The 27,275-nt window shown below is 39.5% G+C and overlaps 2 protein-coding genes across 2 annotated transcripts; both read right to left on the reverse strand.

Annotated features, from left to right (window-relative positions):
• Nucleotides 1–1,323: 1,323 nt before the first annotated feature.
• On the reverse strand, nucleotides 1,324–9,299 carry LOC143544695 (uncharacterized). The gene is made up of 5 exons (XM_077036762.1): nucleotides 7,255–9,299; nucleotides 7,144–7,147; nucleotides 7,070–7,072; nucleotides 1,619–1,825; nucleotides 1,324–1,536 (listed from the first exon to the last, which is right to left on the reverse strand). Exons 1-5 carry the CDS (start codon nucleotides 9,297–9,299, stop codon nucleotides 1,324–1,326), a joined length of 2,472 nt encoding a protein of 823 aa, XP_076892877.1.
• Nucleotides 9,300–12,233: 2,934 nt separating this feature from the next.
• On the reverse strand, nucleotides 12,234–12,724 carry LOC143536653 (histone H3.2-like). Its single transcript, XM_077030620.1, has one exon. It carries the CDS (start codon nucleotides 12,691–12,693, stop codon nucleotides 12,283–12,285), a length of 411 nt encoding a protein of 136 aa, XP_076886735.1. The 5' UTR covers nucleotides 12,694–12,724; the 3' UTR covers nucleotides 12,234–12,282.
• Between the last annotated feature and the right edge of the window lie 14,551 nt (nucleotides 12,725–27,275).

Consider the following 27,275-nt stretch of genomic DNA (forward strand, 5'->3'; position numbering starts at 1 on the left):
ACTAGTCGAATCCTCACTAGAGGATTCATCACTAGAAGAAAGGACTATCGTCCCGTCCGGGTGCATAACACTAAGAGGTTTAGGATTAAGAATATATACACCTTGAGCCACTGTGAAATCAGTGACCACTAGCTCTGTGCGGCCGCGGGTGGGAAAAAGGAAATTACCCTTGAAATGATCAAGAACAGGCTCTTGATACATCTCTAGGGGCATCCTGAACATGTTCCCCACGACGGTAGGGATAAGAACCTCATATAACGAACACTCCCCTGTAAGAAAAGAAAGCAAACGTAAGGAAAGCATTAAAAAAATAAACATGCGTAGTAGAGAGGAACACTTACATCCATCGTCCCGGGAGAAGTATGGGTGCTCATTCGGATACGGCCATAGGCGGCTCATCCCCGCCTGCACCAGAGCTGAATCCGGAATGAGACCCATAGGGGTGGGGGTCCGCGTAAGCTTCGCCTACCACTCTTCACCTTCCGTGATAGCAACCGGAAGGTGAGAAAATTTTTCGGTAAGCGAGCGGCGGGTCATAGCCAATGGAATAACATCGACGTTAACCCACAGAAATTTAATCTTCCACTCGTGGGCACTCCGCAGAGGCTCAGTGCCCATGGCTTTCCGCTGAACCAAGTCCCTCAGGTTTGAATCTTGTATATCGCAAGAAAGCGATCTACAGTAGGCTCCACCTCAAGAGCCCCACAACAAAACTCAAAATGCCGGAGCCTCATGATCCCGAACGGATGCAACTGGGAAATATGAATTCCTGTGACATCCAAAAAGTCACCAAAGAACTTGGTGATAGGCAACCGAAAATTGCCAATGGTGAAAGACTCATCATACAGAGCAATCTTTCCGGTCAGCGGCTGATCGGCCGTAGAACCCAGAGAGGGAAGCTCCGGCTCTCACTCCAGCGCCAACCCGTAAAGGTTGACGATATCTTGGAAGTTAGATGCCTTCCAGTTGATGCAGATGTTCTCAACGAGCCCCTTTGATGTATCCTTCTTGCCTTCCTTCGTCTTGTTACCCTTTTTACCGCTGGCCATGATTGATCGGAAAACTTAGAGGATCAGAGGGAAGAGTAAAAACAGAGAAGATAAGAAGATTGGAAGAAAATTTTTGCAAGTAAATTGGAAACTGAAGCAGCCTCCCCTATATATACACATCGCAATTAATGCGAGGAGGGCGAGATCCAGCTCACACGCCAAAACCGTCCACCCAAAAGACGACACGTTAGGCGGGAACTGACAAAACAAAATAATTTTGAATCAACCGCCTAAAAACTTGTGCACCAACCTCGAGCACCACTCCTGACACGACTCAGACAGGAGACGTCACATCGCAGACGCTTAAACAGTACCCCAGTTCAAAAGCAACAGGAATTCTAGGGACCAGTAATTGCAACCCACGACAAATGTTCCTTCGTCTTGCAATTGCAACCCAGTATATACACATCGCAATTAATGCGAGGAGAGCAGGATCCAGCTCACACGCCAAAACCGTCCAACCAGAAGACGACACGTTAGGCGGGAACTAACAAAACAAAATAATTTTGAATCAACCGCCTAAAAAATTGTGCACCAACCTCGAGCACCACTCCTGACACGACTCAGACAGGAGACGTCACATCGCAGACGCTTAAACAGTACCCCAGTTCAAAAGCAACAGGAATTCTAGGGACCAGTAATTGCAACCCACGACAAATGTTCCTTCGTCTTGCAATTGCAACCCAGTATATACACATCGCAACTAATGCGAGGAGAGCAGGATCCAGCTCACACGCCAAAACCGTCCAACCAGAAGACGACACGTTAGGCGGGAACTGACAAAACAAAATAATTTTGAATCAACCGCCTAAAAACTTGTGCACCAACCTCGAGCACCACTCCTGACACGACTCAGACAGGAGACGTCACATCGCAGACGCTTAAACAGTACCCCAGTTCAAAAGCAACAGGAATTCTAGGGACCAGTAATTGCAACCCACGACAAAAGACAAAAGTCCATAATTCCACCCGCGACATCGACTCACAAAAGCAACAATGGACTAGGGGGACTTATAGTGGGAGGGTAGCAAAGGTACCCACGGATCCCTTATCCGACCCGTGGATCGCCAAAAGACATCCGCCACACATGGATTCATTACCCAACCCGCGAATCACCAAAAGACATCCGCGGAAGAAATACGTGGATTGGTAAAGCCATCCACAACCCAAGACACTGCGGGACTCCTGTAACGTCCGACTTTTTTGAAATAATAGATAAAGAAATATTTAAATAAAGTTTGTTATTCAATCGTCGTATAATAATAATTAATAAATTTAAAATGAGAGATGGTAGGCTTAATGGATATGGACTTAAAAATAAAACTTGGACTTAGTGAACTAATTGGCCTAAGGTCCATGAGGTAAGGGTATAAGTACCCTTAAACCTTTCCTAAAACCCTAGATCTCACAATTTCATATCTTTCCATTTTTACCAACAAACTCTAAAACACACACAAATACTCTCTTCATTTCGGATCCAAATCCAAAAAATAAAGAAGTCGTTGGTGTTAGAGCATCGTAGTATGCAAGAAATACACCAAGATCCGACCGTATACAAGAAACCAATTCAAACCGGTTCGTCTAAGGTACGTTTTATAATGAAAAGCTTGTTCGTTTAGGTTCGGTTTGTATAAGGGATTCAAGATCTAGTTAAACTGGGCACTAAAAATCAATAAAGGCTCGAACTTTATTCAAAACGAGCTAGATCTTGGTCGAAGATGATGATAATAATAACGATAGAAATATTAATAATAGGAGTAATGAAATAATAATAATAACGTCAACAGTGGTGGTTCTAATAATAATAATATTAATAATAATAATCATAATAATAATAATTCTCGTAAAGAAGAAAGAAGAAAGACAAAGAAAAAGAAAGAGAGAAAGAAAAGAAAAAAAGGGAAAAGGAAAGGAAAGAATGCAGCTAAATGACTATATAAATAAAGTGAAAGAATCCTATAACACTTGGTTATGGTAGCTTAGTGGTAGAGATGTGGGATGGGGACTGGGAGGTCCCGGGTTCGAGTCCCGGCTCCTGCATCCATTTTTGCGAATAGAAGGATTAAGGCAATATTGGAAGGGTCAAGCGAAGCGAAAAAGTCCAAGCGAAGCGAACCAAGTCAAGCGAAGCGAACTAAGGTTCATGCGAAGCGAACCAGCTCATGCGATGCGAACTGAGCCATGCGATGTGAACTGGGTCATTCCTAGTTAATCCAAGATAATCCAACAAGATGAACCAAACCAACTAACCTCGTCACAACCTCTGTATGACCCGATATATTTTTAAGATAAATAATCCGTTAAAGCAGAAATATATAATATTTAACTAAAAGAAAGGTATATAAATATATATATATTGTATATACACACATAATAATATATTAATGAAAAGGAACACATTATTATAAAGGGAAGATATATATATATATATATATATATATATATATATATATATATATATATTGGAGAATGTGAACGGGAAATAAAGATCGTCGTTAAACGAAGTAATCCCGTTTGATTCGTTAGCCCAAACAAACGAGCCTAGCCTATCAAGTACACTAGATTAATAAATACAAATCTAATTAATTATGTAAGTACATGGTTAATTAATGAATATATGTGTTAAACAGTTAGCCGTGCACAACTCAGGAAGGGCATTACTATAAACGGTGAACGTAACAGGATCCAGGTGAGTTCTAGCCCCGTTTATGTGTTATGTTTTCGGGGTTGTGTGCATACTACGATGTGTTTAGATTTATACACTTAACTTAAATGGTAAGTGTATATTAGATACATGTTTGTATATGAATGTGAACATTATGGATTGATTAATCAGTATGCACGTAATGTTATATTAGTTATGATTGAAGGAATTAGAAGGAAATGAAATGAAGTTAGAATGGTATGGTATGTTAGAGGGCACCGGGCCCTAATAATAACCGAGGTATGTAGGGCACTGGACCCTTATAATATCCAAGGTAAGTAGGGACTGGACTCTGAGGAGATCCAAGGTATGAAGGACACCGGATCCTTATAATTCCGAGGTATGTAGGGCACTGGACCCTTATAATATCCAAGGTAAGTGAGGACCGGATCTTTATAGTATCCGAGGTATGTTGTTAGTATGAAAGTATGAATGTATGTGTGTACGTATGTATGATTGAATGATAGACGAATGAGTAAGTATCAATACGTATCTTCGGACGGTATTGGTAATTAAGTGGATGTAATATACATTAATTAACTAGAACTCACTCAGCATAGCTGACTTTTAGTATGCACGCAGGCAAGTAGAATGAGACAAGTTGCTTGATGAGGACACATGACAATAAGAGGAAGACCGGCATCGCTATGAAGAAGACACCGTGTCGTTTAACATTTTATGTTTGTGGATTTATGTTATGATGTTTAAGACAAGATGGTTATGTTATGAATGAATGAATGACTTTTAAATTCCGCGAAAAGTTTTAATTAACTCTGATTTTACGAATTATGTGAATGAGTAAATCTAACTAGCAAGAAAGTAGGCACCCGGGTATGGGGCCTTACAACTCCGTCATAATTCGCGGATGGTCACGCAATCAACCGCGGAAGGAATCCACAAACAACTCTAGGGACTCATCACACGTATGATCCCCACGTGATATGGAAGAACAGTTGTAACAAACTACTTCTAGAAGATTCCCTCAAAACCTCCTGATAGCGACATCGACCAATGGAAAGAGGACACCTGGACACGTAATGGCCATCCCACGACGTGCACAGATAATGGCTACACCATAAACGTGTCCAGGCTGTCACATCCAATAAAAGTCCGACACGTGTCCATTCAGGCAGGGAAGGAATAACTTTGATAGTGACAACTCCACCTTCGGCTATAAATACGAAGATCATCTTTTCAAGGTATTTATTCACACTCTCAAGCCTTAAGCAATTACATACTGTGTCTTACTTTATTCCGATCAAAGTACGATACTTATTCTCACGCCGGAGGGTGGTTACGGAAAGACCCCCCACTCTGTCATTCCCGTAACGAGACTCAACGGTGTTCTGTTTTGCAGGCATTAGTTTGGATCTGTTCTCATCACTTTAGTATACGCTCATCTGGAGGAAATACCTGGTCGGACTATCCAGTTCGATCTAGTGTTTCTTCATTCATGATGGTGGTATTACATGCACATGAATCTAGAAAAAACATGTTAGTGGAAAGAAACATTTGACTATGACAAAGACAAAGCAAGGTATTGCTAAAATGGGTGATGAAAAGATGCTTGATATGATGGAAGATGATAAAGTTGCTTGTTCGGGTTGTTATATGCGGCATTCATCAAATGAAAGAAGGATTTCAAGGCTGAGAAAGAGAAATGTTTTTAGTTGTTTAAACTATGTTTTGTTTACTTTAGTAACCGTGTGCTACTAATTTTATGCTTGGTTTGAATTTTGTTTGTGTTTTTTTAATTATGCTAAGGTTTTTTTAATTCTTCCGTGTGAACTCTCTTTGTCACTTATTATGAACTAGTGTTTTATGGCGCGTTGAGACGGGGCAATTTGGATATGTTTATGTGTCTGTCGTATTATGATGGTGCACTAATGTGGATTTGGATGGTATTGGTTAAGTTTGCTAAAATACTGACACAAATTTATTAAAAAAAAATAATTTGTGAGCGCAAGAAAGAGTAGCTGCACTCGTTTAATTCAAAATAAAAAAAATAATGTATTAAAAAAGTCGTAACTGTGCAGTGAATTCGGTCGGTATTGGCTATGCTCGTTGCGGTACGGAAACTACTCCTAAAAAACAAATTCATCAAATTAACATGCTTAAAATAAAAAAACAAAAAAAATTAGCGGCATTCATATAGCGTAATATAATAAAAATTGGCATATTTAAACTATGCTTATTCGGTCGGTTTAACCCATGCGTTGGTAAAACTCAAGCGTTGCTGCGGTAAGCTAACGCATATTCAGTGGATAATGGTTACGTTTGTAGCGGTACCGTAGTTAAAACCAAAATATAATTTCGTCGAATTAGTATATAAAAAGATCAACATAAAAAATTAGAATATTTAAATCAATGTTTATTTGGTCGGTAAAAGTCAAGCTTTACGACATCAAGTCAACGTGAATTTGATCAGTATCAGTTACGTTTGTTGCGGCAATTTAAAAAAAAACAATATAGGTGTATTAATGGGGTAGCGTTGGTCCGTAAAACTCGGACATTGGTGAAACCCCAATGTTGTCGTTTATTGGCGTTGAGACGATAAGTCTACACGAATTCAATCAATTTTCGTTGCATTTGTTACGATAACATATTTAAAACAAAAAAAGGAAAGGAAAAAACAAATGACGTGCCCCAGTATGGTGCCGCTACTTGGCTAGCCAAATAAGAGCCAAGAGGCTTGGTACACCGAAGATCCTTGTTAATCTATTGTAATAATATTGCCTAATAATACTTAGAAACATAACATATGTAGTTATTTATGGAAAGAGGCCCTACGGATCTTCAAAAATAATACACATATAAGCCACTAAACTTGTATTCTTGGTTAGGCACTTCAAGGCGTTTAGGTCCCAAGGACCAAAGCAACCAACTGAGTTCTATTTGCAACCAGTAGTTGTTTATCTCTCATCTGTTTTCTATATCAACCTTTTATCAAGTAGGTATTTTATGGTTTCTTGACTGCTTTGGTTGTTTTTACATAGCAGTTTTCACAAACCATAATTCTGACTAATTTTGCCCTAGAAGTACATGAGGTGTCGCCTCAAGACCCTAAGACGCGTTCCTGTCCGCTGCTTGCACCCAATGCACGCCTTTGTATTTCTACATGATTATAATAAAACTTCATACTTATTCCCAGACCACAACGAAATCCATTTTTGCATGATAAAGTCTCTAAACTTTATAATTTTTCACCGCTTTCTAAAAGTTCACGGATTTAATCATGCAGAAATAAAGTTTAGAGGCCGCACGTAAATTCATCAAAGTATCACCCGGAAAATACATACTAGTTTTAAATATGTACGCTCTGCATGAAATATTAAATTAACATTCAATCAACTTATAAATTGGGTGTAACATTAACACTACAATACATACAAGACTACATTGTAATGCAAAATCATAGATAATTACACTTTTAAGGGTTGTGTTTGAATGTGCATTTTGAAAGTGGTTAGCTAAAAAGCCACTCTTTACTGTTTGGCTAACCTTCCTCTTAAAACAGCCTCTAATTTCCTTTGCTTATGTAATTTATCAATAATCCTCCACGTAATCGCATTAGGCGCAAGCCCATTTCTCCTCATTTCTTCAACAATCTGATAAGCATCTTTCTTCAAACCCAACTTACAAGCACATTCAATCAAAATATTATAACTCACAACATTTAACCTAACTCCACAATCCACCAATTCATACACAAAATCGCAAGCCTCATTAAACTTCCCACAACGACAAAGCCCTTTAACCATAGCCGAGTAAACGAACACGTCATGTACTTTCGATGGCCAAATAGCATCATCCCAAAACACCTTCGCTTCATCTACGCGATCACATTCACATAATCCACCAATCATAATCGCGTGTGTGGTACAGTCAGCAGCCACACCACACTCACTCATTGACTTAAACACATCCATCGATTCGTTTACAAGATTCAACTTAAACAAACCGCGAAGAACAACGTTATAAGTTATCACATTCGGTTTAAAACCGTTATCAGGCATAAGTTTAAAAAGTATATCCAAAGCTTCTTTCACCCTACCAATGCTTAATAATCCACTTATAATAGTTGTAAAAGTCACACTATCCGGACTACAAAACTGAAACTTATTCATCACCATATCGTCTAGCACCTTAATCCCGTCTTCAACTTTTCCCATTTTACAAAACCCGTTAATAACCGTGTTTAATGTAACCACATCCGGGTGACATTTTGTTTCAAGCATGGTAACAAGTGTGTTCAAAATCTCGGTTGAAACATCGTTCTTGATTTGACATAAAGCTCGTAAGTAGATGTTATAAACTCTCGCCTTGTTGACCCCTTTATTCAACATGATATCTAGAAGCCTTCTTGCTTTTACAAGATCATATTCCTCTAAACAAAGACGTTCGATTAGAATCTTGTAAGTGGTTTCTGAGGGCGTGTAGCCCGTTTCAACCCCTTGTTCTAACAACTGATAAGCTCTTAAATATCCACCGGTTTTTGTAAGCCCATGAATGATACAATTGTATGAAACGGAACTTGGAATAAGCACATGTTTCATCATAATATAAACGATTCTTGATGCACCATGATATCTTCCATATCTACAAAGTGAATCTATCATTTGTGCATAAGCAAAACCGTAGTTTACATTCTTCAATTCATTCATCTTTTCTGCAATATCAAAAACCGATTTAAACATTCCCGCTTGACAAAAAGTATAAATCAGATTCGAAAACGCAGCATGATTAACACGAACATCGTCTTCCTCATCCATTGATTCCCATACCTTTTCAAGCAAATCCTTTAGCAACAATGAGGTTTCCATTCCATCATTCCTTTTACTAACAACCCCACTGATTAACACACTATACGTAACCGAATTTGGCTTCACGCCACACTCAGACATTTCATCAAACACCTTCCGTGCAACCCCAATTTCCCCAATCCGACAATACCCCTTAATCAAAGTCGTATACGACACCACGTTCGGCTCATGCCCCATTCCCCTCATCCGAAACAACAGCATATGAGCAAACCCGACACACGAAACCGAACAAAACTGATCAATCAACCGATTAAAATTCATAACCGACGGCACAAAATGCGGCTTTAAAGCGATAACCTCACGCACAACACGCAATGTAGCATCGGGGCGTCTGCCCCAGCCCAACAACCGTGCAATTATCACATTACAGGTTCTTTCATCAGGGATAATGCAACTGGAATGGGACGAGAGAGACGAGAGAACCCGGTCGTGGGCTTCGGCGAAGCGATTGGAGTCGCAGAGGGCGTGTGTGATGCTGGTGAGGTTGAGTGAAGTGGGGGTGTATCCGTGGGTACAGAGGGTGTTGATGAGGCTGATTGCTTCGTCTCCGTTGTGGTCGATTGAACAGAGCTTGTGGATTCTTTTGGTCCAGTAGGATTGGTTAGTCACTGGTTGCTCGAGATGGGCTTGATTCGCAGTTGAAAATAGAGAAGATGGTTTTGAGTGTTTGTGGGCAAGGATTTGGAGTGATTTGGTTTGGGATTGGAGTTTGTGGGAGAACATAGTTTCAGGGTTTTGGAAGTGTTTTCAGGAAATGAGTCTTAAACCCCAAGTTCACGTTTAAGTATGGTGTTAAAAAGAGTAGCGATTCTATAAAAGAGAGTGAAACATCTGAAGATTAATATTTTATAAAGATTGAGATTTTTATAATTTTATATTATAAAAGAGATATGAGTTATTAAAACTCATAATAGTCTAAATATTGAACTTCTAACACCTGCTATCTTGAAAATATAATTGTGGAAAAGACAAAATTGAAGTAGACCCAAAGTTTCAAGTTTTCATATGGAGCTTTAACGAAGATGTATAACTTTCTGACAAGAGCAACTTTCAAGATGGAATCCATACAGAAAAAATGACAAAAAAGATGAAGTTATCTAAAAGATGAAAGGGTTGGTTTAAAGGTCTCTTTTACCAATTTAAAGTCCACCTCTTAAACATTTGGGCTCATCAAGTGTTGAAAATATACCTTTGTCTTGTCGTCGGGTAGCATGTTGAAACCCCTCACTTACCACCCTAGCACAGTTTGTTGGGATTTAAAACTATGTCACATTGGCTTTTGAAACCCCTTTTGCAGCCTACAATAGCAAGCCTAAATCAATTACTAAAAGAATAGGAAAGTAGAAAACAGGGATGACAAAAAAACACAAGCTTGCCTGAAGCTAAAGCATATGGGACGAGTATAAACGAAACCCAATGCGTATTGAGCCCGATATGATATTAGATTTAAAAATTTTCAGGCATACAAGCATGAGATTAGGTGATGCCTGTGCTGTTACCCGAAGCCACACATGTTTAATCAAATACCCAAAATTTATTATTACGTTTTTATTTTATTATTTTTGACCCTCTATCTATTAATGTTTAAGTTTAGCAGGTTGATTACATAAAAATTATAATATTTTCATAGGGTATTTATTTATTGATATTGTTGATTGGTTAAAAAAATAAATGAACTTGGAAAGCCTAACAAGTATCTGATACTTGCGGGTAATTACCCAGCAAATACATGATGGATAATGGGCAAAGTATGTGACACGGTTTAATAATTGGTTATGGGATTAGGATTGCCAATACCCGGCCCAATTCCTAAACGTGCCCCATTGTCATCCCTTGTTGAAAATGGGCGGTTTGAAATTTGGCGGTTGAAATAAAATTTATAGATGCTTGCCAACTACTTTAGATCAGCTCATATATAGCTTGGTTTCAGTTCATTTACACAGCTAGTCGATAGAAGTAAGAATGTGGGGATGTATCATCTAAAGCACCATATGAAGAAATTTTAGGAAATGTGAAGCCAAACTGTCATAAATTTCAATATCGAACAGAGAATCAAAGTTTTCAAACTTTTACTCCTGAACCGTTCGCAATTCACCACTCACTACCAGTCCACTGAGATGAATTTCAAGACTAAACATACAAGGAATCCACCAGATACTTAAAAACATCCTCTCTCTCTCCCCATTTTACCCTCTTGTTTATACACTTGATCAACATCTCATGTGGCCGTCCGAAGATCTTTAAGCTTCCAATAACCACAATTTCATTCCATGAACTTCCACTACATCCACAACTTTGATCCTGAGCTTCCACTAGAGGTGTTCACGATCCGGTTTTCACGGTTTTTAGGTCAAACCGTGAACCAAACCGTTAGTAACGGTTTTTGATTTTTGTAAACCAAAACCGAACCGTTGAACTCTTAAACCGAACCGTTAATAACGGTTTGGTCCGGTTTGGTTTCGCGGTTTGGCCTTGTTCGGTCTTTATACAATATGTCCAAAATAATTCATGATATGTAAATCTTATACAAGTCACAATTATTTATATAATTTAGCAAACAACTTATTTTTACCTTTCTGAGATCTCATTTAAGAAAACAAAAGGCCAATTAAGGTTTCTTGCATTTTTGATTTGGGCTTAGCCCACTTTTTTTGGGTTTATTATTAATATTTGTCAATATTTAGTAGTGTATTATATAAACATATATATTATATGAAATATTTAAAAAATACATATAAATAAATCATACGGTCTGATCCGGTTTATGCGGTTGGTTTTCGGTTCAAACCGTAAACCAAACCGTTCACTACGGTTTGAAAATTTCAAACCAACCGACCGAGAGTAAAGAAAAAGAACCAACTACGAAACCAAACCGATGACCGGTTTAGGCGGTTTCGTGGTTTCGAACCGAACCATAAACACCCCTAGCTTCCACTGCTATGCTACACAGCTGTAGTCCCTCAACTTTTTGACAAATTAGTGAATCTTAATTTTATGCAAAGTTTGCAACATTAAATTATATGCTTTTAAGCAGAAAGTGTTGGTAACCAAGTGTGTTTGCATAATTCAATTTGTTTTTAAGACAATTTAATCTTTAATCGAACTGGTATGGCTATTTTCAGTAAAATAAGCAATCCCGAACACCATGATCCAGTTAATCTACCCCCATTCAAGCTAGCTTTATTTGGTCTTAAGTTTAATATACTTTTAGGCGTCAACGAAAGTAACGTCTTTTTTTTAAATTAATAGGTATTAATACAAAAGTTCGATTATTATCTAAAGTTGAAGCTGGTTTTCTAATCATTTATCAATTCATTTAAACTAACACAGTTTTTTAAATGTATGTAACCCAAAGCAAACCAATATTGTCAGTTTACAAAAATATTAAACCCAAATCATCATCCATCAGTTTTTCATTTCCTTGGATACTTCAGGTTATAATTCAGTGAATCACAAAACTTAGATTTGAAGCAATGGAATAACGTTTGTTTGGTTACTTTGCATCATTCATAAAAAATTTATTACGGTTAAAATATGGGCAAAAAGTGTTGTTAATTTAATCCTTGAAATGGAAAACTGATACAAAATAAAATATAAAAACTTAAAACAAACATAGCTTCATTTCATTTCCATTAAAACAGTGCATCACCATACAATTAGCCACCAGCGTCATCCCTTACAAACCCTAATTACCTTAATCCCAAATCTAAGCCCTCTCACCTCTAATCCTCCTAGCCAACTGCATATCTTTCGGCATAATCGTAACCCTCTTCGCATGAATCGCACACAAATTCGTATCTTCAAACAACCCAACAAGGTACGCTTCAGAAGCCTCCTGAAGAGCAGCAACAGCAGAGCTCTGGAACCTCAAATCAGTCTTGAAATCCTGAGCAATCTCTCTCACCAGCCTCTGAAACGGAAGCTTACGGATCAAAAGCTCAGTACTCTTCTGGTACTTCCTGATCTCCCTCAACGCCACTGTTCCTGGCCGGAATCTGTGCGGCTTCTTCACGCCGCCGGTGGCCGGAGCTGACTTCCGGGCGGCCTTGGTGGCTAATTGCTTCCGTGGGGCTTTGCCGCCTGTGGATTTGCGTGCAGTTTGCTTGGTTCTCGCCATTGTGATAAGGGTTTGAAGTGGGTTTGATTAATTGATTGATTGTTGTGGGATATTGGGAGGAAGATGATGGTATTTATTGGGGGTTTTTTGGAGATTTGAAATTTTTGGGGTGAATGGTGACAAGGTGGCGCGGATTAATATGGGCCGTTGGATTGGTGATTGTTTGAATGGACGGTCAGATTGAGTTTTGTGAGAGAATGCGGATCGTGATCCGTGTGGTTTTAACTTTTAAGCGTCATATTAAAAGAAGATGGAGTAAATTACAGTTTTATTACTTTATCTTTACACTATTATTCAGGTGATGTCATTTGTCTTCAAATTGACGGGAATCATTCTTATTGTTTATATAGCGAGTGGGCCTTTTATAATATAGGGAGTGATTTAGGATATTGTGAGTGCAGGAGAGAGAAAATACAGTGATTTTTCTATATACCTGAAATATTTGAAAAGTTTTCGTCTATAAATTTTATAATATTTATTGAAAGTGGTTGTGAGTGAAAGAGAGAAAAAATATAATGTAACATCTGTCTTTTGAAATAAAAATAAATAAAGTTTTATTATTTAAATTGTGTGTTGTTATTTAAGTATGTTAAATAATAATGGTATTAAGTGGTAGGCTTAGGAATAATACATGGACCTGTGAATGGTTACTGGCCTAAGGTCCATAGGCTTGGAGTATTTAAACTCCTTAAACTCTGCTAAAACCCTAACATTCTCATTTCATCACCTTCTGGCACCATACACACACTCAAAAACACACACAAACACTCCTTCCTCTCATCTGGATCCGAGATCCAAGAGAAACCAAGAAGATTTTGGGTTCAAGCATCATCAACAACTAGAAAACACATCTAGATTCACGTTTTAGTCCAAATCCGAACCAACCATAACCCGTAAGGTATCTTCTTATATAAAGGTTAGGTTTTTTATGTCGATTTGTTTTAAGATCCGATACTAAGGCAAATCGGGCCTTATAGGGTATGAAAAACATAAACTTTTGGTAAACATGTTGTTGGATTAAGTCGAGACGAACTAGTGGTGTTCGAACCTTGTTAAAGCAAGAGAATGAAGTTGTTACGACCCAGAACTCGTTGTATTAGTAAAACGGGCATAAGACGTAAGGAAGCAACCAGAATGGAAAGGTATGAAAAACAAGTATTCAAATCAAGTCGAATGGTATACTCGACTCGATTGGTACGAATCGAGTCGAATAGGAGGACTCGACTCGATTGAAACGAATAGAGTCAAATAGGAGGGCTCGACTCGATTAAAATGGACTCGATTCGACTCGTTTGGGCTTAGCTGAAAATCATGGAAAGTCAGTTTTCTGATGAATTTTTTTAATGAAGCCTTATTAATGAATATAAAATTCCATCCAGGGGCTCTGCCACTTGAACCCTGCTAAGGGCTGCCGTCCCTAGACCTCGCTGCCAGGGGCGCTGTCCCCGAACCCCCGTTCGTTGAGGGTTTCACTAACCTAGAAGTATGAGATAGTTAGCACTAGTTACTTGATACTTATAATTGTTACACGGTTAGCCGTGCACGCCTAAGGAGGGGTATTGCAGTTAACATAGAAAGAAACAACCGGATTCAGGTGAGTTCTAGCCCCTTTCTCTGTTATATTTTCGGGGCTGTGTGCATACTCCTTGTGTTTAGTACATGCACTTACCTTAAGTGGTAAGTGTATGCTATATGAAAGAGTTAAGAGTATGTACATGGATGATTGCATGGTTGTATGGAACGAGAAGGACACCAAACCTTAATAATATCCGAGGTATGCAGGGCACCAGACCCTAATAATATCCGAGGTATGAAGGGCATCAGACCCTAATAATATCCGAGGTATGAAGGGCACCGAACCCTATAATATCCTAGGTATGTAGGGCACATGACCCTAATAATATCTGAGGTATGTAGCGTGAAATGCTCTTTAAAACGTAGAGATAGTATGTATGAACTAAATGAGTTAAAACATGAAAGTACGAAAGATATGAAAGAATGAAAGTACAAAAAGAAAGAAAGTATGAAAGTATGAAAGTATAAAAGAATGAATGAATGTATGCATGTAAGTATGTATGAATGAAAGATGAACAGGTTAAGTATATAATATGTATCTTCAGATGCGTATTTATAAGTGTGTGAATGAAATGTATGTTGCCTGATTAACTAGAACTCACTCAGCGTAGCTGAATTTTAGTATGCACGCAGGCAAATATGTTGAGGCAGCTAGCTTGAGGGAGACACATGGCATGGACCGTAGAGGCTGGCACATGTGAAGAGAATGTTATGGTGTTTGTTTTATGACATTTTGTTATGACTTTTTGAATGTTTAAAACAACGATTTTTGTTTTGTAATATATTGGTTGAAGTTTTATTATTCCGCGAAAAGTTTAAATTCACTATAATATTTAGAACTGTGTTTATAAGTAAATCCAACACCCAATGTAGGGCACTAGGATCGGGGCCTTACATGTAATGATAAAGACATATAAAATATCATTTAATTGGAAATAAGAGAGAAAGTGTAGTGATTTTTAGTGTAATTATTCGCATCCTTTCCCTTATCTTCAAATCTAAAATTACACTAAAACGCACTACATTTTCTCTCTCATTCCCAATTAAATAATACTTTCTTATACCTTTAATATTACGCTTTCTCTCTCATTCACTCACAAGTCACAATCACTTTCAAAATTTATTAAAAAAACTATAGGTGTGACAGGACTTTTCAAATATACAGAAAATTACTATATTTTCTCTATCCTCCACTTACAACACTTTAAACTACTCTCTAAATTACGAATACCACCAGCAACAACATGGCAAGCGCTCACGCGTTACTAGCTTATAAAGCATCCAACGGGTCCAAGGTGGTGGAGACGTATAACTTAAGCTCATATACTTCGATTGTGGAGGGTAAGTTTGTGGCAACTGCCCGAATCCGACCCGACCCAGGTACCCGTTTCTCTGATCCGTTTCTTTTATGATTTAAAGTTTATTATTAATCCTTGTAAAAATTACTGAGTAAATTAAATATATTTATTTGTTCATTCTCGCCTCTCTCTTCCCCTTTCTTTCCGCCGTCCCGCCTTCCTTTCTTGTCGTCCCGCCTCTTTGTCTTGTCGCCATCCCGCCCTCCTGCTTAACCCTTAAGCCTTGAACCCACTTCTTTGCTTGTCCTTTGGTTCTTCTCGCCTAAGGATGTCTGCAGCTCCTCGCGCTAAGGAAGCCTGCGTGAAGACATCTTGCTCCTGCAATGCGTGAAGAGAACTCTTCTCGCAGCGCGCTAAGAATGTATGTTCTTCCCGCGATGCGCTAAGAATTCTAGTTCTTCACGCAGCACGCTGAGAATTTGTAGTTCCCGCGGCGCGCTAGGAATTTATGTTCTCGCAGTGCGCTAAGGATTTGTGATTCTTCCCGCAGCGCGCTAAGGATTGTTGTGCCAGCCTTCGCGCTCGCGCACACAGCCTTCTCGCGCTGAACCCTTGTTTAAATCTAGCCGTTTGCTTTTGTGTTGTCTTATCTTTTGAGCTGTTGACCTGCTTTGCTTTATGTCTGAATAGTTGCTTTCGGCGCTGCATGCGTACCAACCCCATTGGTTGGTAGATAAAGTAACTGACATTATCTTTTGAGGATCTGCTTTTGCCATGCTTGACCTGTACCTTTTTCTGTCCCCGCCCATGCTTTTTACTGTTCCCTGACAGCTTTCCCTTTTGCTTTTCCCCTTTTCCTGCTGCCATATCTTTTGAGATCTTTTACTGTTTGCTTTTGATATCTTTTGTTATCTTTTGAGATCTTGCTTTTGGAATCTTTTTGCTGTTGATATCTTTTCTTTTACTTTTGGAAATCTTTTCTAGGGTTTATGTCCCCTAGGGTTTGCCTATAAATATAATACTATTTTCTTAACACTTCACACACTACACTTATTATCTCTTCCTCCCTCTTGCTCTCTGCCGTTGTCCTTCTGCCGCCTCCTCTCTTGCCTCCGTCTTCCTCCTTGTTCTTCCTGCTTTTCCGGTAATATATTATATATAATAATTTACTTATTAATTATGCTAACTTATTACCTAGACCTAAAACCGATCGTTAAAACATAATCTTTAATTATAGGTTAACTTTGCTTGTTTAAGAGTTGGTTCTTGCATTATCTTACATCGCATCTTTATCAAGTGAGTAATCTCGTATCTAATCCCTTTTTGTTTTAATGTTTTGGGATGTTCATGTGTTCGTACAAAACTGAGTCTTAAACTGTTTATGAAGTTTTAGTCGCGCAGTATCCCATGTGTTATGGATATTTACTTGGCTGTTATTTGTATGTGTGTATCATTAACCGCTTTGTTCGGCCTATTCCGAAGTTCTCATGGATCCATTGGTAGACACGGGAGAACCTATCGTTTATGTTTTCTCTTTTGTTTACACTTGCACAGTTTTCTTGTTTTTGTGCTCATTTGGGAGTACGGATTGAACTATGAGCTATGAATCTAAGGCTTGGTCACAATCTGATTTCACCCTTGTTAGATACCAGATTAACATATGTTGCGCGCAGATTTACTGTTGTTATCTATGATTATCTATGATTAACTATGAATATCTATTAAACTTGATTTCTCACCAACACGCAAGTGTTTGACGTTTATTTTAACACATGTTCAGGTTTGCAGTAGCTGCTTTGAAGCTTGAGGACACATAGGATGTTTACTTTTGTTTTGGACCTAGATTTAAAATGTAACAAGACAAGTTTATGTTATTTGAATATTATGCTTTATAATATATCGATTTATGTTGATTTATGTTCTTTATTTTCCCCGCTGCACGTGCGCGATAAAATGTGTATTAATAAATATTGACACCAATAGTGTCACGAGTAATGAAACAATATGTGGCGCCCCGATGTATAATCCGCCTTTGGTCGGGGTGTTACAGATTGGTATCAGAGCTCGTTGACTTTAGGATAGGTGGTTAGACGTAACGACCTAGAAAACCTAAGAGTCCCCTCTCGCGCATGAGAGAAATCTCATGTTCGCGCGCTTATTGTTATTTACTCGTTATTTATTAAACATGCTGGCGCTTACGCAGCGTATGGTTTTATGTTTTATTTCGCGATTTTTCGATTTTTATTCGTTTGTTGGAATTGAAAATCCGAAAAGTCATGGTGATACATGAATAGTTGACTTTCAATTCCCATTTACTTTATGTTTTAAATTGAAGATTGAAAAGTCATGGTGATACATGAATTGTCAATCTCCAATGCTTATTTCTTGTATGTTTTATATTGAAGATTGAAAAGTCATGGTGATACATGAATCGTCAATCTCCAATACATATTTACTCGTATATTTTAAATTGAGAATTCGGAAAGTCATGGTGATACATGAATTGTCGATTCCCAAATTCGAATTCGTTATCTGTATTAAGTTTGCATTTAAATTCATGTTTTACTTCAGCATTTGATAGCATGTAACTTCGCGAAACAAGTTTTATAAGGTTATACTTTGCGCTGAAACCAAGTTATTAACTAAAACTAAAACTTTTATAGAATGCCTCCACTATCAGCTCGCTATCGCCAGAGAGAAGCATCACGCAGGCGTAAACAGCAACGTTCCCAGGAAATGGCCGCCGCAATAGCCCAAGCCTTAAACCAAAACAATGCTAATACCTCCAGCTACAACATTAAATCCTTTCATGCGGGTAAACCACCCAAGTTCACAGGTCTCGAGGGAGCCACCGTGATGCTCCAGTGGCTCGAGAAGATTGAAAACACTTTCCTCCATACCCAATGCCCTTCAGACAGACGAACCCTCTATGCCTCAAGTGTCCTGGAATCTAGGGCGCTTACATGGTGGAATGGAGTAGCTCATGCGCGTGGCGCAGAAGCTGCTTCTAGCGTACCTTGGGAAGAATTTAAGGATCTCCTAATGCGAGAATTCTGCCCTCCCAACGAAGTCAAGCGCCTGGAAGAAGAATTCTGGAACTTGAAACAGTACAGCGGCGAAGCGCGCGAGTACGCGACGCGCTTCCACGAGCTAAGCTTACTGGTCCCTCACCTTGTTACCCCTACCCGCCGAGCCATCGAGAAGTTCCTTGGGGGTCTCCCCATGGAAATTCAAGACTCCGTATGGGCCAGAAACCCAGCAACCCTCTCTGACGCCATCGAGTTGGCCGCTGTGCTCAGCGACAACCATGTCAGAGCAGGAACCCTGTTCCTGCGGGGAGCTGAGAAGACCAAACCCACCAAGACTGTCCCTGAACCATCAGAAACCAAACCAGAACCCTCACACCCTAATAACCCCAAACGCAAGCGCAGAGCCTATGCGCTTACCAACCCTCCCATTGTCCAGCAACCCATTTATCAATCCCCAGTTTACGCGCCTAACCCACTGTCAACCTACCCAGCACCTCCTGCAGTCCACAACTATGCCTTAACCACTCCAGCACTTCCTGCCCCGCCAACTAAGAAACCTTACACAGGAAACCAACCCTTCTGCCCAACCTGTAGACTTCATCACCCACCCCAAACCCCGTGTCGACAATGTAACCGATGTGGCCGCGCTGGTCACACTACTGAGTACTGTAGAGTCCCTCCCACCAATCCAATTGTGCAAACACCACCAGCCTACCCGCATAACCCACAACCAACTTACCAGAATCCACGACCCAGGTCGTGCTATAACTGCGGTGATCCCAGTCATTTCCGGAACGCGTGCCCGAGGCTACAAGTCCAGATTACTCAAGCGAATCCGGTGAACCAAATTTCGAACCAAGTGGCGCGAGGCCGAGCCTTTAACATAACAGCGCACCAAGCGCAAGCAAATAATGACGTAGTTAATGGTACATTTTTACTTAACGGTCACTATGCATCTGTACTTTTTGATACTGGCGCCGATAGAAGTTTTATCTCTCGCGCTTTTGAGCAGAAGCTTGCGCGACCGCGCGATAGCTTAAGCGAAAACTTTTCAGTTGAATTGGCTAATGGTGAAACTATTTTATTAAACGCTGTGATTAAAGATTGCACGCTGAACCTTAACGAAAACGATTTTCTAATTGACCTCATCCCTATGCCTCTTGGAAGTTTTGATGTTATCATTGGTATGGATTGGCTCTCGCATAATCGCGCCGAAGTTATTTGCGCTAAGAAGTTGATTCGCATTCCTCGTGAAGATGGTGATCTTCATATCTTTGGCGAGAAACCCTCCCGCGGTCTTAAGCTTATGTCTTGCGCTGAAGCCCGGAAACTCATGCGGAAGAAATGTGTTGCATTTTTAGCCCATGTGGTTAAACCTGATGGAGAAAAGAAGAAACTTCGCGATATCCCTGTCGTGCGTGACTTCCCTGAAGTTTTTCCTGATGATCTTTCTGGTATCCCTCCCGCTCGTGAAGTCGAGTTTCGTATTGATCTTGTCCCTGGTGCTTCCCCCGTAGCTAAATCTCCTTATCGTCTTGCACCCGCTGAGATGCAAGAATTGGCAAGCCAACTTCAAGAGTTGACAGCTAAAGGATTCATCCGCCCTAGCTCTTCGCCCTGGGGTGCTCCGGTGTTGTTCGTTAAAAAGAAAGATGGATCGTTTCGCATGTGTATTGATTACCGCGAGTTGAACAAACTCACCATTAAAAACCGGTATCCCTTACCGCGTATTGACGATCTCTTTGATCAACTCCAAGGTGCCTCTTGTTTCTCCAAGATCGATCTCCGTTCTGGCTATCACCAGTTGCGTGTTCGTGATGAAGATGTTCCCAAGACTGCTTTTCGTACTCGTTATGGCCATTTTGAATTCTTGGTCATGTCCTTCGGTTTAACCAACGCACCCGCCGTTTTCATGGATCTTATGAATCGGGTGTGTAGGCCTTTCTTGGATAAATTCGTGATTGTATTTATCGATGATGTTCTGGTGTATTCTAAGACCAAGGCCGAGCACGAGCAACATCTCCGATTGGTATTGCAAAAGCTTAGAGCCGAGCAACTCTTTGCCAAACTCTCCAAGTGTGATTTCTGGTCGGATGAAGTACAGTTTCTTGGCCATATTGTGAACAAGATGGGTATTCATGTTGACCCATCCAAAATTGAAGCAATCAAGAACTGGATTACGCCATCTACTCCAACCGAAATCCGTTCCTTCTTGGGCTTAGCTGGTTATTACCGGCGTTTTATTTCGAACTTTTCAAAGATCGCTTTGCCTTTAACAGCTTTGACGCACAAAGGCAAACCGTATATTTGGGGCTCGAAGCAAGAAGAAGCCTTTCTAACGCTCAAGCGTTTGTTGTGTGAAGCCCCTGTTCTTGCGTTACCTGAGGGAAGTGATGATTTTGTTGTGTATTGTGATGCCTCTAACCAAGGTCTCGGTTGTGTTCTTATGCAACGAGGCAAGGTTATCGCTTACGCATCAAGACAACTTAGGATTCACGAGAAGAATTATACAACTCACGATCTCGAACTTGGTGCAGTTGTTTTTGCCTTGAAGATCTGGAGACACTACCTTTATGGTACTAAGTGTATCCTCTACACTGACCATAAAAGCCTTCAGCATATCTTTGATCAAAAGGAACTTAACATGAGACAACGCCGATGGAACGAACTCATCAGCGATTACGATTGTGAGATCCGGTATCATCCTGGTAAAGCTAATGTGGTAGCTGATGCGCTCAGCCGTAAACCCAGCCAGCTTAACTGTATCTTGCCGCGCACCCAGCTTCACTTCGCGCCGATTCAAAGCAACCTTGAATCGCGTATTCGTGACGCGCAGCGCGCATCCATCAGTAATGGTAACCTTCGCGCCGAGTTAGCGTGTGGCGCGGAAGCGCATTTTGTGCCTAATCTGAGTGGAATTCTCTGCTATCTCAATCGCATCTGGATCCCTTGTGATGAGAATCTTCGCGCTGATATCCTTTGTGAAGCGCACAAATCTCGATATTCTATTCATCCTGGCGCTGATAAGATGTACAAGGATTTGCGCATTACTTATTGGTGGCCTGGCATGAAAAAGGATATTGCTGTGTTCGTAGCTAAGTGCCTGACTTGTTCTAAAGTTAAAGCTGAACACCAACGCCCATCTGGTTTGCTCGAACAACCAGAAATTCCTACGTGGAAGTGGGAAGGTATAGCAATGGACTTTATTACCAAGTTACCTTTGACAGCAAGCAAACATGATAGCATTTGGGTAATAGTGGATCGTTTGACCAAGTCTGCTCATTTTCTGCCCATTCGTGAAACCTACCATGTTGAGCATCTCGCGCAGCTTTACGTCAAGGAAATTGTCTGCCGCCATGGTACTCCTTTGAGCATCATATCCGATCGCGATGGCCGTTTTATATCTCGCTTTTGGAAATCTCTCCAATCTGCGCTAGGAACTCGCTTGGACATGAGTACGGCATATCATCCTCAGACTGACGGTCAGTCTGAGCGAACCATTCAAACCCTTGAAGATATGCTCCGATCTTGTGTTCTTGATTTTGGAGGTAATTGGGATTCACACCTGCCTTTGATCGAGTTTTCTTATAACAACAGCTATCATTCCAGTATCGGTATGGCCCCATTTGAAGCACTTTACGGTCGTAAATGCCGCTCCCCGATTTGTTGGAGCGAAGTGGGTGAAACTCAAATCACAGGACCCGAACTAGTTCAAGAGACAACCGATAAAATCGCCAAGATCCGTGATCGTCTGCTGACTGCCAGAAGCCGGCAGAAGAGTTATGCTGATCGCAGGCGAAAGCCTCTCGAATTTCTAGTTGGTGATCTTGTTCTCCTCAAAGTGTCGCCTTGGAAGGGTGTTGTCCGCTTTGGGAAGAAAGGTAAACTTGCACCTCGTTATGTTGGGCCATTCAAGATTCTCGCGCGTATAGGAAAAGTTGCCTACAAACTCGACCTGCCGCTCGCGCTCAGTAATGTGCATCCAACTTTCCATGTATCCAATCTCAAGAAGTGTTTAGCTGACGAGAACCTTCACATACCTCTTGATGAAGTTCAAGTTGATGAATCTATGCATTTTGTTGAGAAGCCCGTGGAGATTATGGATCGCGAGGTGAAGAAAACCAAGCGCAGTCGCATCCCTATTGTTAAAGTTCGTTGGCAGTCCAAGCGCGGAGCCGAGTTCACTTGGGAAAGGGAAGATCAGATGAAGATCAAGTACCCGTACCTTTTCTCTGCGCCACCTACTACGAGTTAAATTTCGGGACGAAATTTCTCAAAGTAGGGGAGACTGTGGCAACTGCCCGAATCCGACCCGACCCAGGTACCCGTTTCTCTGATCCGTTTCTTTTATGATTTAAAGTTTATTATTAATCCTTGTAAAAATTACTGAGTAAATTAAATATATTTATTTGTTCATTCTCGCCTCTCTCTTCCCCTTTCTTTCCGCCGTCCCGCCTTCCTTTCTTGTCGTCCCGCCTCTTTGTCTTGTCGCCATCCCGCCCTCCTGCTTAACCCTTAAGCCTTGAACCCACTTCTTTGCTTGTCCTTTGGTTCTTCTCGCCTAAGGATGTCTGCAGCTCCTCGCGCTAAGGAAGCCTGCGTGAAGACATCTTGCTCCTGCAATGCGTGAAGAGAACTCTTCTCGCAGCGCGCTAAGAATGTATGTTCTTCCCGCGATGCGCTAAGAATTCTAGTTCTTCACGCAGCACGCTGAGAATTTGTAGTTCCCGCGGCGCGCTAGGAATTTATGTTCTCGCAGTGCGCTAAGGATTTGTGATTCTTCCCGCAGCGCGCTAAGGATTGTTGTGCCAGCCTTCGCGCTCGCGCACACAGCCTTCTCGCGCTGAACCCTTGTTTAAATCTAGCCGTTTGCTTTTGTGTTGTCTTATCTTTTGAGCTGTTGACCTGCTTTGCTTTATGTCTGAATAGTTGCTTTCGGCGCTGCATGCGTACCAACCCCATTGGTTGGTAGATAAAGTAACTGACATTATCTTTTGAGGATCTGCTTTTGCCATGCTTGACCTGTACCTTTTTCTGTCCCCGCCCATGCTTTTTACTGTTCCCTGACAGCTTTCCCTTTTGCTTTTCCCCTTTTCCTGCTGCCATATCTTTTGAGATCTTTTACTGTTTGCTTTTGATATCTTTTGTTATCTTTTGAGATCTTGCTTTTGGAATCTTTTTGCTGTTGATATCTTTTCTTTTACTTTTGGAAATCTTTTCTAGGGTTTATGTCCCCTAGGGTTTGCCTATAAATATAATACTATTTTCTTAACACTTCACACACTACACTTATTATCTCTTCCTCCCTCTTGCTCTCTGCCGTTGTCCTTCTGCCGCCTCCTCTCTTGCCTCCGTCTTCCTCCTTGTTCTTCCTGCTTTTCCGGTAATATATTATATATAATAATTTACTTATTAATTATGCTAACTTATTACCTAGACCTAAAACCGATCGTTAAAACATAATCTTTAATTATAGGTTAACTTTGCTTGTTTAAGAGTTGGTTCTTGCATTATCTTACATCGCATCTTTATCAAGTGAGTAATCTCGTATCTAATCCCTTTTTGTTTTAATGTTTTGGGATGTTCATGTGTTCGTACAAAACTGAGTCTTAAACTGTTTATGAAGTTTTAGTCGCGCAGTATCCCATGTGTTATGGATATTTACTTGGCTGTTATTTGTATGTGTGTATCATTAACCGCTTTGTTCGGCCTATTCCGAAGTTCTCATGGATCCATTGGTAGACACGGGAGAACCTATCGTTTATGTTTTCTCTTTTGTTTACACTTGCACAGTTTTCTTGTTTTTGTGCTCATTTGGGAGTACGGATTGAACTATGAGCTATGAATCTAAGGCTTGGTCACAATCTGATTTCACCCTTGTTAGATACCAGATTAACATATGTTGCGCGCAGATTTACTGTTGTTATCTATGATTATCTATGATTAACTATGAATATCTATTAAACTTGATTTCTCACCAACACGCAAGTGTTTGACGTTTATTTTAACACATGTTCAGGTTTGCAGTAGCTGCTTTGAAGCTTGAGGACACATAGGATGTTTACTTTTGTTTTGGACCTAGATTTAAAATGTAACAAGACAAGTTTATGTTATTTGAATATTATGCTTTATAATATATCGATTTATGTTGATTTATGTTCTTTATTTTCCCCGCTGCACGTGCGCGATAAAATGTGTATTAATAAATATTGACACCAATAGTGTCACGAGTAATGAAACAATATGTGGCGCCCCGATGTATAATCCGCCTTTGGTCGGGGTGTTACAAAGTTGGCTTCGTTGGGCTAGGTATTCTGATGAGATGATGAATATGTTTGCAAAGATTATGTTGCTGAAAAAGGGGGTCAAGACAGTGAATCAAGTTTGGCAGGTGAAGCCGACGGTGTTTGAAGGGTTTCCGGCGGAGCATCGTTTTAGTTGGTGAATCTGGCAGCGAAAGGGCGGTTGAACTTGTTGAGTGGACGGACTAGTGGCTGAAGTGGTGGTGGCGGTGGCCGATTATTAGTGGTGGTGATGACCGGAAAAAAATGTAGGTGTTGTTGCCTTGGTGGTAGTGGCGATTAGTGTTATACCGGAGAGAGTGTGTGACTGTTGATGATGGTGGGCCCATTTTATTTTATAAAAGATATTTTGGTTTTAATAGGATTGGCTTTACTGTTAAAAAGGGGGTTGCGATGCAGCTTGCTGTCCGTTTGTCTACCATTTTGTTGTAGTCATTTTGAGGTTAATTAGAAATCTTTCATTTTATTTTCTATTTTTCAATTACAAGGGCAATTTGATAATTTCTCTAAAATAGATCTAGATATGCTAAAAAAGTCAAGTGATTGCCACATCATACGCCATGTCATATGCCATGTCATCAGAAATAAACGAAGTTAATGCTCTGTTAGTCTGGGATTGCAATTGGTAACAAAACTGAAAGTTAGAATTATCACTAGTTAGATTGTTAGTTGGGATTAATATTGACAAATACATAATAGTTTGGATTATTGCAATCCCACTTTCCTTAAAAAAAACTATCTTGCGCATAACATTGGATGACAATGAAACCTGAACCCGATAGAAATACCCGAAACTTGAAACAATTAGGATTGGTAATACCAGTTCCATTAGGTTTGGGATTGCTTTTGAAATTTCTCACGGACTTAGAACGGACATTAGATTTTTAATATACCCAATTACCAATAACATAGTCCCATTTACTCAATTGTATACTCGAGTAATTCGATATACAATTCCACCTAATATATAACTGTTGCCATTAGTTTTAGTTAATGATAGCTCCTTTGAGGAGTATCGAATGTAAATGCATCAGGCAAACAAACCTGTCGTGTAAATAGCTACTTAGTCAATATATCTTTTAGCAAATGTAAACATTTGTATATGATAATACCAGTTCATGGGTATTATTTTTAACTGTAAAATTTATAAATAAATATGTTGGTTAGAAAAAGCTAACCCACTTCAAAAGAAATTATATCGAAATAAGAGGTTTTTTAAGCTACTCGGTCCTAATTAAGTTAATTTTACTACTTTGATTGAGTATCCATAGAAAAGAATATTGAGTAATCGAATAAAAAATTATTTCCATCTTTAGATCATTAGCATTGAAATTAGTTCCGGCTTTAGATCATTAGCATTGAAAAAAGTTCATGGGTATTAAGTTGCGTTCCTAAGTTAACTTAACGAAAGAAAAATAAGGAAAGGAAAGGAAAACTTTCTTTTTTTCCTTTTCCTTTCACACATCCTATCTTTTTTCCTTTCATTTCCATCCAATTAAAAAGAAACTTTTACCCTTTAAAACCTCACATTCCTCTCTTTTTTTTCCTTTCCTTTCTCCCCTTAAATAAAACTTGGGAACACTAAAAATGAAATGGACGAGGGAATAGAATGGACATAGTAACGGAATATACAAAAAAATGGAATGGATCATTACCATTCCATTGACTTGTTTAGTTACATGTAAGAATGGAATGATCATCATTTATTATTGGTATTATTAATATTATTAGTAATATGAATATTCATAATAACTGGTTTTTAAAAAAATGTATATTACAGCGAAGTCGTTAAGCCAAATAAAAATAATCGTAAAAACGTTGAATCACGCATGTGTATTGTGAAGTGCTAACTCGCCAAATATAAAATAAAAATAATAATATCATAATATTAATTCTAATAATATAATAATTACAATATACGAAATAATAATAATAATATAGTAATCTCGATAATATGATAATCATAACATAAGAATAAATATAGTATAATAATAACAGTAGACTTTCTCATTTCATTTCTTGAAGGAATTAAAAAATAAACAACCCATCCAAAAAAGAATAAAAATTCTAAAAATGAAAGGAATTCATTCATTTCGGAATGATTAATTCCATTATTTCATTCCCTTGTAATGATCCATTCCATTCCACCTTCAACTTTTTCATACCAAACGCTACCAAAGTTTTTAACTTTCATTTCCTTTTTTTCCAAAAAAAAAAAAGAAAAAAAAACCTTGGGAACACACCCACCTCTATCTTTCCATCAATTTCTTTTCCTTTCTTTCCTTAAATGGAACTTAGGAACACAGTGTTAGTGAAACTTTCTTTCAGTTGTTTTCTTCATGTAGCCAATGCTCTAAATTGATTTGTCATTGTACAAG

The sequence above is a fragment of the Bidens hawaiensis genome, unplaced genomic scaffold, assembly GCF_021521415.1.
Source record: "Bidens hawaiensis isolate Kalapana, Puna unplaced genomic scaffold, B.hawaiensis_p1.1 tig00000055_1, whole genome shotgun sequence".
Classification (NCBI taxonomy): Eukaryota; Viridiplantae; Streptophyta; class Magnoliopsida; order Asterales; family Asteraceae; genus Bidens; species Bidens hawaiensis.

What these genes read in the sequence shown, in the direction of transcription:
- LOC143544695 (XM_077036762.1), bottom strand. Translation starts at nt 9,299, where the DNA reads ATGTTCTCCCACAAACTCCAATCCCAAACCAAATCACTCCAAATCCTT. An exon ending in TCTGCGATGTGACGTCTCCT is followed by an intron (nt 1,537 to 1,618) that starts GTCTGAGTCGTG and finishes TTGTTTTGTTAG; the next exon opens with TTCCCGCCTAACGTGTCGTC.
- LOC143536653 (XM_077030620.1), bottom strand. Translation starts at nt 12,693, where the DNA reads ATGGCGAGAACCAAGCAAACTGCACGCAAATCCACAGGCGGCAAAGCC.